The sequence below is a fragment of the Watersipora subatra genome, chromosome 4 (genome assembly GCF_963576615.1).
Source record: "Watersipora subatra chromosome 4, tzWatSuba1.1, whole genome shotgun sequence".
In the NCBI taxonomy this organism is placed as follows: Eukaryota; Metazoa; Bryozoa; class Gymnolaemata; order Cheilostomatida; family Watersiporidae; genus Watersipora; species Watersipora subatra.
In genome coordinates, this window is record NC_088711.1 from 9,719,708 (window position 1) to 9,732,024 (window position 12,317).

The window sequence follows — 12,317 nt, forward strand, 5'->3', positions numbered from 1 at the left end:
ATATTCAACTTTGAAGTTATACCAATGAAAAACATGGGTAAATACTGTTAAGCTGTTACAAAAGGTCCTGGCAAGGGTAGCAATAGCTGCACTTTTCTACGATTTATACAATACAATGATTGTAATATTGGCTTCAACTTTTTTTTACTCATAAACATGACACTTTGTCTCATTGTTGGAAATTAGGTCAGGTTGACATTTGAAATTACGCACATCCTGTAATAATTAGAAGGAGCCTACCATATAGCATTTGATTTGGTGGATTTTATTATTCAAAAGCAACATTATAAACATTTGAAGTCGAAATATCCATAAGTAATATAATTAATCATTTTACAAGAGGCCAGCTGCTAGAATGTACCATGAGTAGACAACTTATAAATCTCATCAGGCCATAAGAAGCTGGATGTTTACTTATTAATATTTTTGGTTGCTTTAATGCAGATCTTTAGATCATGAGATAAAATAGAGTATGTAGAGCTAAGATATTGCGTCTAGCACTAATATATGTGGTGGCCTCAAACCTATTAACTTAAAAGTGCTCAAGAATCTACCTATAAGCAGTTATATGAAGACTTAAATACCCTCTGTACTATTACATTCCCCACTGATGTTTGAGTTCTTCTATAGTCACTCCATGAAAATGTGTTGTTGTAACCGTTGAATCTTTAGCCCATACTCCAAACTGAGGGCTGTCTGTCTCTTCTTTACAATCAAAGTATCGCATGTCTCTTTTTGCATCCTTTGGTTGCCATCTAACAATAATTAAAAGCTTCTTTTATTTTTGTTATATTACTTTTTCAAACATTAAAAAACTATTAGTCATATCTCTACATGGGTAGAGAAATATTATAGTATATTATAGTTATATTATATATAAATATATAGTATATTAAATATAATAATACATGTACATATAATAAATTATAATGTATAATAATTATATAATATATATTATATAAAAATATATAAATATATAATATATTTATATATATAATATATATAAATATATTATATTTTGCTGTTTTACATTATATTATAATATATAACAGCAATATAGTCATGTACAACAGCTCACAATGAACTTTACGAATATCATGCATTTCACAATAATTAAAATTAAATTATTTTACATCTTGTACTGAACTCTCTAGTGGCTGTTACTGACTAAGTTTGGTCTTTACAGCTCATTCTTAAGGTTGATGCAAGATTGATAAGCTTACACTCAAATTTATGAACATTTCATAGATCTCTGGTAGCAGCCTAAAACCAGCTTAAAATTAAAAGTCTTAATTCACTTGGACTGAAAACATCTGAAAACCCAGCATGAAACTGATAATGTAGCACAACTCCAACTTTCTAAAATTACTTATTTTGGCCCAAAAAAGTGCAGCGCTATGCAGATGTGGATGTGGCAGGTATATCGCTATACATATGTAAAGTTATAATTAGTGCATCACTATACAGAGGGAGTAAGTACATCACCATACTGAAATAGTAAGTACATTACCATACAGAAATAATAAGTACATTACCATACAAAAATAGTAAGTACATCACTACACAGATATAGTACTAATCTAGCCAACTATATGACTCTTGCCAAATTAGACTGTAATAATGATACAAAGTATCATATAAAACCTCTGTTGGATAGCCGAAGTGCTGAATTATATCAGTAGCGAATTGATATAAAAATCTTTATATCACATATAGAATATGTGAGAGCCTGTTACAAACAGCTAAAGATCAACTGCAAAGCTTGAATAATTCATTCAAACATTAATAACAAATTTGTAAGTTTGTCGCACCATTATTGTGATAGCCGAGAGTTGTCTTGGAAAGTCAAATCGAATTAGACAAGCGTAAATTCAAATAGAGGAATTGACTCTGGTAGTGATTGGTAAGCAGTGCTAGGGTATAGACAAAGTTACTAAGTTTAACATTTAGATCCTATTGTTGTTCACTCAGTAGTCCCTTTTAAAGAAAGTATCTCAAAACAGTTTGTTTACCATACCTAGTATCACAGCTGATCCGAGCTATGCTTGTTAGGTTCACGGTTGACATGTGAACAGTCCTGCAACGAGAATAACATTGGGTGAAAATCTTACACGTGAAGCAATAAGCTATTGTTATAATCGTAAGAACAATGCAAATCATTTGTACTCAACTAGGAAGTGGCTAATTCATGGTAAATAAAGCCAGCAGTACCTCTAACTTTGTTAGCTCCACATGCCGGAAGCAGACAACTCCTTATACAAAAGAGAGTTAAATTACACAACAAAGTTTTAATATATTAATATTATAGTGCGTTATATCCAGATCTAATTATACGTACTATTGTTTACCAATAAAAATAGGTTGTTAAACATAGAACATGCTGACACAATTTTCTGATCATAGGTATTAAAACTTCGTTTCAGTTTACTATTTTTACACATATACAATGCATGTCTCTTTTACCTTGTACTCAGACTATAAAGCATAGAGTACACATATTACTTTCTATTGTTCTGATGTTTGCTGGTTGTGCACAGACTGCTCAAAGCCTCTGCCCAGAGCATGTGATTTATTCTATCTACCTTAGTGTGAAGATAAGTACATCTCCCGCTTCATAATTTGCTGTTTTCCAAACACCTCCAAACTGCTTGCTTATTTCCCACGGGTCTTCTGTAAACCAGCCCGTTCCATTTAGCTTTGCTGCTTCTACATCCAGCTGTCCATAAGTTTTTTGGAATTTGTCAAAACTACATTTGAAAAAGCTTTATATTTGATCTTATGCTTATTTCACTGGACAATGCCAACAAAAACAAATCAGCTTGTCTGGAAAGAAATAGAATAATAATAACACGGAATATCAATAGTATTCAAAAATTTTTATGATATTAGGATGTTCTTGATATAGTACAGATGTGTGTGTCTCGTGTACTCAATAGTTTGTGTTTATGGTGTGTGGCTATAGAGTGGGTGGTTGTGTGTATGAGATAGTCTGTTAGCATACTTTAAACAGCAGAGATTCAGAAATACTTAAAGTTCCTCGAGCCCGAGGGTTCCCAATCGTTGGTCGCAAACTGTTTATGTTGCTGCATAAGGATCTCCTACCACCCTTGATAAAAATGTTAAAGCACAGTCTATTTGAGTAAAAGACCACATTTATTTATTGAATATATTATTATCAACCATATACTTTGTATCCTGCTCTATACACTAGTTGTTCCTAGTAGTGCTTGTGTTCTATGTAAGACTGCAATTTATAGGATTATAGCAATGCAGAGACAGTTGTTGCATGTCTTACCTGTTTAGCTGGTTTGAGCCCTCACATACAGCCAAGGTTCCTATATCAGGAGTGATATCAGAGAAAGGAGTCCACATTGTCAACACCTTATCAGTCCCTCTCGACATGTAGACATTGTCCACGTGGGCCCCTGTAAACCCTCTTTTGTGCATTGCTCTACATAACACAACACCTTGCACAATCTGATGTCCATCATAAGCTACTCCTTCAGTAATTGTTATGAATAAACAATAAAAATTGGCAAACAAATCACTTATTTCAAACTAGCGTTACCACATCATTTACATCAACATAGCATCTATAAAACAACAGCCAGCATGATCTAAATGTTAGACAATTTGGCTTGCAATCAACAAGCTGATATTGAAGTCACATGAAATGAGGGCATATTTAGCAAGAGCATCTGATTTTAAAATCCTAGGAGAAAGTTGACTACTATCCAATATCTGATAACTGATAGGAATTAAATATGGTGAGCGATGGTTAAAGAACTTCTATTAATATTTAGGATTAAGTATTATTAACATGTGCACAATTATGAGTGTTCATATGACTTCCCTTTGTTGGTCCAGTTAAACACTCATCAAAAATATTTTATGAACAACCAGACGACCAACTGATAATAGTTAACTGTAAGTGAGTCGTTATATTGTTGTTTATTTTATTAAACTATTCAGTTACTTACTAGCAAAAGTTACCTTGCTGATTAGAACTAGTAATACGGCCAGTAGTTAGTTTTCACAATTGAAAAATTTTACTTGTTTTGTATGTAGATTTTACAGTAAAAACGTACCTCAGCCACTTGTAGTCAAAGGTTGCAACATCCTGGCCAAATAGTTTTTGGAAAAACTTGAATGCTACAAATGAATGTAACATTGTGTAAAACTACTTATATATATACTGTCCTATATATATATATATATATATATATATATATATATATATATATATATATATATATAGGACAGTATATATATAGGACAGTATATATATAGGACAGTATATATATAGGACAGTATATATATAGGACAGTATATATATAGGACAGTATATATATAGGACAGTATATATATAGGACAGTGTATATATATAGGACAGTATATATATAGGACAGTATATATATAGGACAGTATATATATAGGACAGTATATATATATATATATATATATATATATATATATATATATATATATATATATATATATATATATATATATATATATATACTGTCCTATATATATACTGTCCTATATATATATATATATATATATACCCTGTCATGTATGGATATATCTACTGTTATATATATACATCTACAATTTCATATATATACATCTACAATTTCATATATATATATACAATATACATATTTATACTTATATGTACATAAATAACTTGAATATTTACATGCAACAAAATTCACATTACAGTTATTTGGTATCAGAAGAATCACCATGTCTTACTCTGTTGTAGGTGCAAAATATGTGGAAATGTGATTACAAGCTATTAAAAACTCAAAAAAGAACAGTTAATCGTAGCCATCATGAAAACGTCGTAGATTGGAATCCCTTTCTTAAACGGCTCAAATGGGACGTAGCTGAACAAGATGGCTTCAGTTTACACTTTCATGCAACTTCATTCGTCAAAATATTTTCACGAATTTATTTCTCACATTCAATAAAACCATGTCTATTGTCCTTACGCGTCTATTTCATCATCATCGTAATGCTGTCATTTTGAGCACTGATATCTCAAAACCTACCATAAAAATTTGTTTATCTTTTTAACCTTAGCTTGAAGGATTGCATATCATCTTTTGATAAACATGACGAGCCTGTTGGTCACCTTTGATAGTCAAAAAATGCTGCAGAAATTATTCGCGCTGTTTGGCAGGAAGTATGAGTCACATGATCAGATTACAACTAGACGATTAGACCAAGCCGAAACAAAACTGTAAAGTAACGAGCATCAATATATGATACAGACTTTTCAGTAAAACCCGAAGGTTTGTCATAAACTAGTGCTACGAGAAGTTTTATATTGAGACTTTTATTGGCCTTTCAATTCACGTGATAACATCCCATGGCAAAACAATAACCAAATTGCTTGAGTATGTCAGAGAAATAAATTGACTCCAGCCTACAGCGTTTTCATGATGGCGGCAATTAGCTGTTTGTTTTTGAGCTTTTAAGAGCTTGTAATCACATTTTTACATATTTTGCACCTACAACACAGCAGAGTAAGACATGGTAAATCTATCGATACCAAATAACTGTAATGTGAATTTTATTGCAAGTCAACCTTAAAGTGTTGGAATAGGTTAAAGTTAGTTATCTTGTTTCAGGTTGATGTTTTTCACTGGAGTCACAGCAGGTCAGTTTCACAGACCTGTCCACGCGACAGGTCTTCAGGTGAAGAGTCACCTGAAAACTGCAGAAGCACAAAACAGACCTGAGAGTGCACAATATATACAAATACAATACCAGTATATGAGAATGCACAAATATATATATTTGTACATGTTTATATACATATATCAGAGTTCAGAAGCACAAAACAGACCTGTTTTGGCTACAGCGAGAAACATTAATTTGGAAAAATATAAGTAACTTTAGCTTATTCCAACACTCTAGTTGTTTATATATATAATGTATATGTAAATAACTGGAGTGTTGGAATAGGTTAAAGTTACAGTACTTGTCTTTTTCGCTGGAGTCACCATTATATCATTATCACCATATATCTCGGGAGAACATCATCTTTATATATAATTATGTGTAATAAATATAATGGTTATGGTTATAATATATAAATCTCATTGTTTGTCTTTTTGTCAAACCCTGTGTCCAATTATAGCAATTAAGATTTAGCAATGGAAAATCTACACGGCCCTGGATTTCATCTCGAGGTCTCCAGATATGGAGACCACAAATTTAACCATTAATCTACACAGTATACAATGGCTTCGTTGGACAAATAATCATTACATTGGTTAAGATACTCGCACTTAAAGCACGGTATGTCCAGCTATAGTTATTAAAATTTTGGAATGAAGAATCCGTATTGCAGAAGATTTGATCTCGGAACCTCCCTTTCACCAGTCCAGTGCCTTACCAGTTAAGCCACAAGAGCTTGATGGATTCATTGGGAGATATATGTTGCTATGCGGGTGAAAATACACAACCGCTCGCAGGCCATAACGGCGCAACATCATTCAATGTATTAGTAAGAGCTTACTTAAATTAGTCATTGGCAATGTGCCAAGCTAATGGCAAGAGACATTGTTTATAAGCTGAGTTTGTAAGTGTGGTATATTGCTATCACTTTTATAAGATGGTTTTTAATACCTGTGCGACGCTACGCATTCCACTAGTATATATATATAATGTATAATATTTATAATATATGTATATGTAATATATGTATTTGCAGTGCTATGTATATACATATATATAGTACATGTGATGAAGGCCTGTGTTGTACTTACGTCTCTGTCCTTCTAGAACCTTTCGAGCAGCATCAGAATGAGTGATGACTGGCTTCCCCTTGAAGTATACAAGCAAACATTAAAAGTTGATCAGTCATTACATGAGCACTAAGATATTTTTATTATTGTAAATGCATCAAAAAGTTGAAAAAATTATAGCAAAAGTACGTATGACGAAAAATTTTAGATACTGTCTCATTTTCTTTCATCATCTCATGTGTTCATTTGCATATTTCCTACCTGTAACCTATGGTAATGACAGTTTATTGTGTATAGGGAATGCTTAGGTAGCAACACAGAACGTATGACCGTAGCAGCAGCATAGGTAAGCAGCCTAGTTGTTATCACTATTAGTTGTGTGATCACAAATTCTAAAACTTCTGAATCTTGTTCAATCACATCACCTGGACTGTCTAGTACATGTAGATACTCTGTTCTTACAGTGTAATACTAGTAAGAACCTAGCGCTGAGTTAACAATAATATGAAGGAGCAAATTTGCACAATGATTGTTCTCTATGATTTTGATTAACAACTATAAAGTGTTTCTACAGCCCTAGTAATATACCATCATTATACATGTACAGTATGTAGCTGCTACTCTGTAGTCTATAGGCGCCAAAAGGAGTTGTCCGCTCTTCATCAATGTTACAGTAATATAGCGTAACTAGCTTCATTAACCCAATCCAGAAGGAAGTCAATCAAGCAGTACTTATACATCTGGCTACTCTGGCTTCCCTTTTCTATGAGCGAAGGCTAGCCTAAAGAAATTTGGTATACATATTTGGCGCCCCTTACAGCTTTTGATCACAGAGGTAAAATAAGAGTACTTCCTTCAAATCCCATTAACATTATTTTAAGCCTTTGTTGTTATCTCTGTATTCCTTTTACAACAATTGTTTACCATTTTTATGTTAATTAATTTATACCATGTATTCTATTTAGTGTTAGGAAGAGAATTACATTGCACTTATGTGAAATGATATTAGGCTATCAGTCACATGCATAATAGTCAGCAGTACGCAAGGCAGCTCCTCTTTTTATAATTGATAGGTATAAGAAGTGAATCTATACGCACCTCCATAAAAGGAACACAGCCTAAACCACATCTTTCGTTGAGCAAGCCTTCTTCAATATCGTCAAACTTTTCTTGACCAGTCGCATTTATATATTCTAAAACCTTCTGTCGAGCTTCCAATACTTCCTGTCGGTCGTGAAAGTTTTTTAAATATAGATACCTATGAAACAAATGTGCTATCAAATATAGCTGAACATAAATATAATGCTTTTCTGTAGAGATCTGTTTAGTGTGTATATCTGTATCTAGTAACAGCCTAACCGTATAGACATGAAACTTCATGTAATACAACGTAACACGATGTTTTTAATGTTAACATCATGTTTACATAAACTTACTGTTTACCTTTTTTCACAGTTTTCAAGAAAATGATGAATTTAGATGGAATTTATGTTTTAGATTTTGATGTTTTAGATAATTGATGAATTCCGGAAGGAAAAAAACTATTTGTTAATAATCTTAACGAAACAACTTTGCAAGAGATTGACTGCCTACAACTCATGCAACCTCTATGTGTCATCCTTCTGTCATCGTTTATGAGCTTTATGTATCAAGGTGTTAAATTGCCAGTCCCGCCTTTGTGTACCACCACTTTGTAAGTAGCTTTCATCTGTATAGAACGAATTGCATTCAGGAGTTTTGCTTATTGCTTATTTGATCAATAGCAGTTGATCTCAAGCTTTTAGATTAGTACGTCTGAAATCTTACTAAAACTTTTAACGAGAAGATAAACCAGCATTAGTGGAAACAGCGTCTCGCAGTTGCACGCATCTCTTTTCTTTACCTTATTATATGCAGGTGATTTTATAGCGAATATACTTGAACTGTTCTTACCCTGTTCTCTCGAGCTGACTTCTCAGAGCTTCAACATCACCGAGTAAGTTGTTACTTGCCTCTAACTCCTGCAGGTCTTCAGAAGGAAACTCAAAAGACCTTGTGCCTAGCTCAACCTTCATCTTATCTTGCTACACCTGTCACACTGCAACTTACAGGCAAGTGTCACGCTGCAACTTGCAAGCCAGTGTCTCACTGCATTTCAGTTGTTTATGGATGAGGCAGGATTGAGCTCTGACCTTTTGATGGGTGTCAACAGGTTGACAGGTTCATGTTTTGCTAACATTTAACATTATACAGTAGACTGCCAAATTTGTCAACAGACACTTGTTAGGTTGTAGAAGTTTTATGCTAGATGTTATCTAGCGTAAAAACTACTTGTATACAATGTTTGTTAAATAGTACAGTGGGAAGGCTTAAGCAAAGGCCCACTGCGACAGCCCTTCAAATCTAATAGTGACAAGGTAATTCAGAACAAAACGTTGTAATCATATGCAGAATATAATAACACAAACACTCTTGAGGACAAATTTTGACCCATTTAAAGATAAATTATAAGACACCTAAGAGTTTTTTGCGGATATAGTAGGCTACATTATTTGCATGCGATTCAAGAAAGCTTTATGGAAGGATAAGCTCTGTCTAAGATATGCATCAGTACACATTTGGTGACCCACACTTCATTTATCCATATCTGAATTGCAAAAATTATCTAGCACCTTGGATAGCCTTTAATTAAATAAAACAACCACAAGTTTTAAATATTCATTTCGCCATTTTAGCCTGTGGATCTTTTCTTATAGGCAAGAAATCATTTAAAAGCTCCCTCTTTGAAAGAGTGCATCTCAAGGAATCTCACTGTTTGTACTAATTTCTTAAAACTTGGTACACACTGTATTGCAGCATGTTGGAGTTGCTCTTTCGGAGATCATTTGCGGATCATGTGCACCATAGACTAATGACAACGCAAATACATTATGTCGGGAATCATTGCAGCTGTCAATTTTTTCTGATACTTCAGCGGAGGTGGTTAGTTGTCGCAAATCGCGTGACCAATGAAAAGGAAATATCATTTTTAGTTCTGATATTAACAAACTAGTAATGCTTCATTAGACAGATGGACAGAAATAACATAACATTCCTTTTGTTGTGTAGCCTTTTAACAACAGAAGAGTAACTTTCATGCAATTGATAAATATTGAGATCAAGGTAACTAAACCATAGAACTAGCAGCATAAAAGTAAAACTGTTCTGTGTTCACGTCTCCAACTTTAGAAAACTTAAAGAGTAAAGATTGTTACAGACCCACAATGCTTTTATTATCAGCAAGTATCAATAACAGTATTTCTATGGCCTTCAATCTCTTTACACAGTCATACATTATCAAGAGAAACTCTGGAACATTAACATCATGCAGTTGACTAACAAGAGAAGATAATTCTCAGTGTAACAGAAACTTTGGATGGGAGGTGGGAAAGAGATGGAGAGGGTGCGATATATGGGATTTGTGGTTTGTTACTTTTGTAATTATGACCGAAAAAAACAAATTTTCGGTAGCAGAAAGAAGTAGCAAAAATAATGGTGCTACGCGGTCTCAGCAGAAAACAAGCTAAACTCGTTGCCACACCAACTGAAGCCAAGTTTTTTCAAGCGCACTAATCTCAGCTGAAGCAACCCAGAATTTGTAACAAGCAGGCAACTGAGTCCAATCTGAACTCAGTTGTTACTAGATTGTCCATGGTCATTTGGATCACATCAAATTGCTTGCTGCTTAACAAAATGAAAATATTCTTTCTGGCAAAGATGAGAAACTAAACTAAAAATTGGAAAAGTGATATATATGTAGTACTCTAAGTTATATATCTCCATAATTGACCAATAAAAGACAATAGCCAATGGCCAATCAAATTTCTACATGTAACAATCCAAGGTATGTGCAATGATGATGGCTTCATTCCATTGGCTTGAATGGCTGATGGGGTCAGAGTACAGAGCTTGCTAATAATTTAAAGGAGAAATATCACTTTTATGTACTTGTAAGTCGAGAATATGTATTTACTAGCTTGATGCTCAGCATTGCACGATTAATTAAAAAATTTTTGTACAGAAAATTTACTTTTAATCAACATATTCAGCACCAACCTTTACCATTCTAACCTTTAAATGAAGGTGTTTGTTTATTTCTGTGTACTGTGCTATTTCTAATTCATACCGTACCGGTTGCAGTGCCTACTGCAGATCTATACTGAATGCAATAGTCTGGTTGGCTGTATGAGTTTACACATTTTCCTTCACTTATGGGCATGTATATCCTTTCCGTATGGCTTTACAGATTTCTCTTCTGGTATGGCTTTGCACATAATGCTAGCTGCAGTGTTTAACATGAAGCCATGAAAGATTGGCATGCATTCCTAAAATGTGTCAAATTTTTTCCATATTATAGCTAGTTGGACAGTGTAGTGTACTGGATAAATAGATGTCTGCAGAACTGGAGGTTGTGAGTTCAAATCCAGTTCTCAGCGGATATCTCATTCTAAAAACTCTACCGCTATAGCAAGACAGATGAAAGTGCAGACGTACAAACATTGGGATTTATATATATAGGTAAGTACTTGAAAGGAAATGCACTAGTGACAAAGACTGCTGTCGCATCTAGTTTCTAGTTAATTGGTAGCTAGCAAAAACAACTTAGTATTTCTACATAATTATGGATTATGTCTTATACTGTGATGTTAGTCAAAATAACAGAGATTGGTTAAGTCTATTGTATTTAGTTATTTTACTATTCAACTTATGTTACAGCAAAAGTATTAATAAATGTGGACCATTAGTTAAACACTGACTGGAACAGTGAGTAGTGGGTGATAAGCTCTGCATTACTGTCAACTAGATTCGAAATACAACAAGGATATTGCTGCGCAGCACCAAGCTGCTATGATGACACACCAACCTCTCCTTTGCCACCAGCCTACACCGCCACGGCGATACACGCCCACAGCAAAATGCTGTCACCGATCTCACGGCAGTCCCTACTGCCAACCCGTAGGCAAAATAAATCGGCAGCCTCACTGCTACCCAATAGACTCTCAAGTCCAATCTCCACAGCGCAAATTGCTTGTCAGTAGAAGCACGGCAATACAGATGATCAGCTCACTTGCTCTCCACTGAGCCTTCTGGCAAGCATCTGATTCATGTCAGTTTACATAGCGAGACCTTTCGATAGTCCCCACCCGGCTTTTCCTTGCTTTAAGCTGGCTTTTTTTGTGAAGAGCCAGTTTTTCAATAGCCCTAGCTTCTCAAGATAGCCAGCCCTTGCATTACCAGCCAATCACTGAAAAGCCTCGAATATTTCCATAATCTCCCACAAACTGTTTTCCTGTTGATTTAAGTTTAGGAAACATGAACCATATAAAATTTCATAACCAAATACTAGAAATAAGTGGTACACTTTAAGCCTTGTTACACATATACGTTGAGGAGAATGTTGCGGAGAACGTTGAGCTATCATACTATAAGTGTCATTATCTTAACTACAGTTCCTTGTTGGTAGTTGGTAACATATTAGAAATGTACTTGCAGGTCAAGTACATCCAGTAAACTACAGAACTCCGTGTACTATTTGTC

General features: G+C 34.2%; 1 protein-coding gene across 1 annotated transcript; it reads right to left on the minus strand.

Moving 5' to 3' along the window:
* Window positions 1-246: 246 nt before the first annotated feature.
* On the minus strand, window positions 247-8,864 carry LOC137394656 (1-deoxypentalenic acid 11-beta-hydroxylase-like). Its single transcript, XM_068081414.1, has 8 exons — window positions 8,694-8,864; window positions 7,860-8,019; window positions 6,783-6,840; window positions 4,089-4,152; window positions 3,296-3,451; window positions 2,583-2,747; window positions 2,018-2,077; window positions 247-755 (listed from the first exon to the last, which is right to left on the minus strand). The coding sequence occupies exons 1-8, from the start codon at window positions 8,813-8,815 to the stop codon at window positions 596-598; spliced, it is 945 nt and encodes a 314-aa protein (XP_067937515.1). The 5' UTR covers window positions 8,816-8,864; the 3' UTR covers window positions 247-595.
* Window positions 8,865-12,317: the final 3,453 nt, after the last annotated feature.

Coding starts and splice junctions, on each gene's coding strand:
- LOC137394656 (XM_068081414.1), bottom strand. CDS start 8,815: ATGAAGGTTGAGCTAGGCACAAGGTCTTTTGAGTTTCCTTCTGAAGAC. Junction 8,020..8,693: donor AGTCAGCTCGAGAGAACAGG/GTAAGAACAGTT, acceptor TTTGTTTCATAG/GTATCTATATTTAAAAAACT. Junction 2,078..2,582: donor GTACTTATCTTCACACTAAG/GTAGATAGAATA, acceptor TTCTCGTTGCAG/GACTGTTCACATGTCAACCG.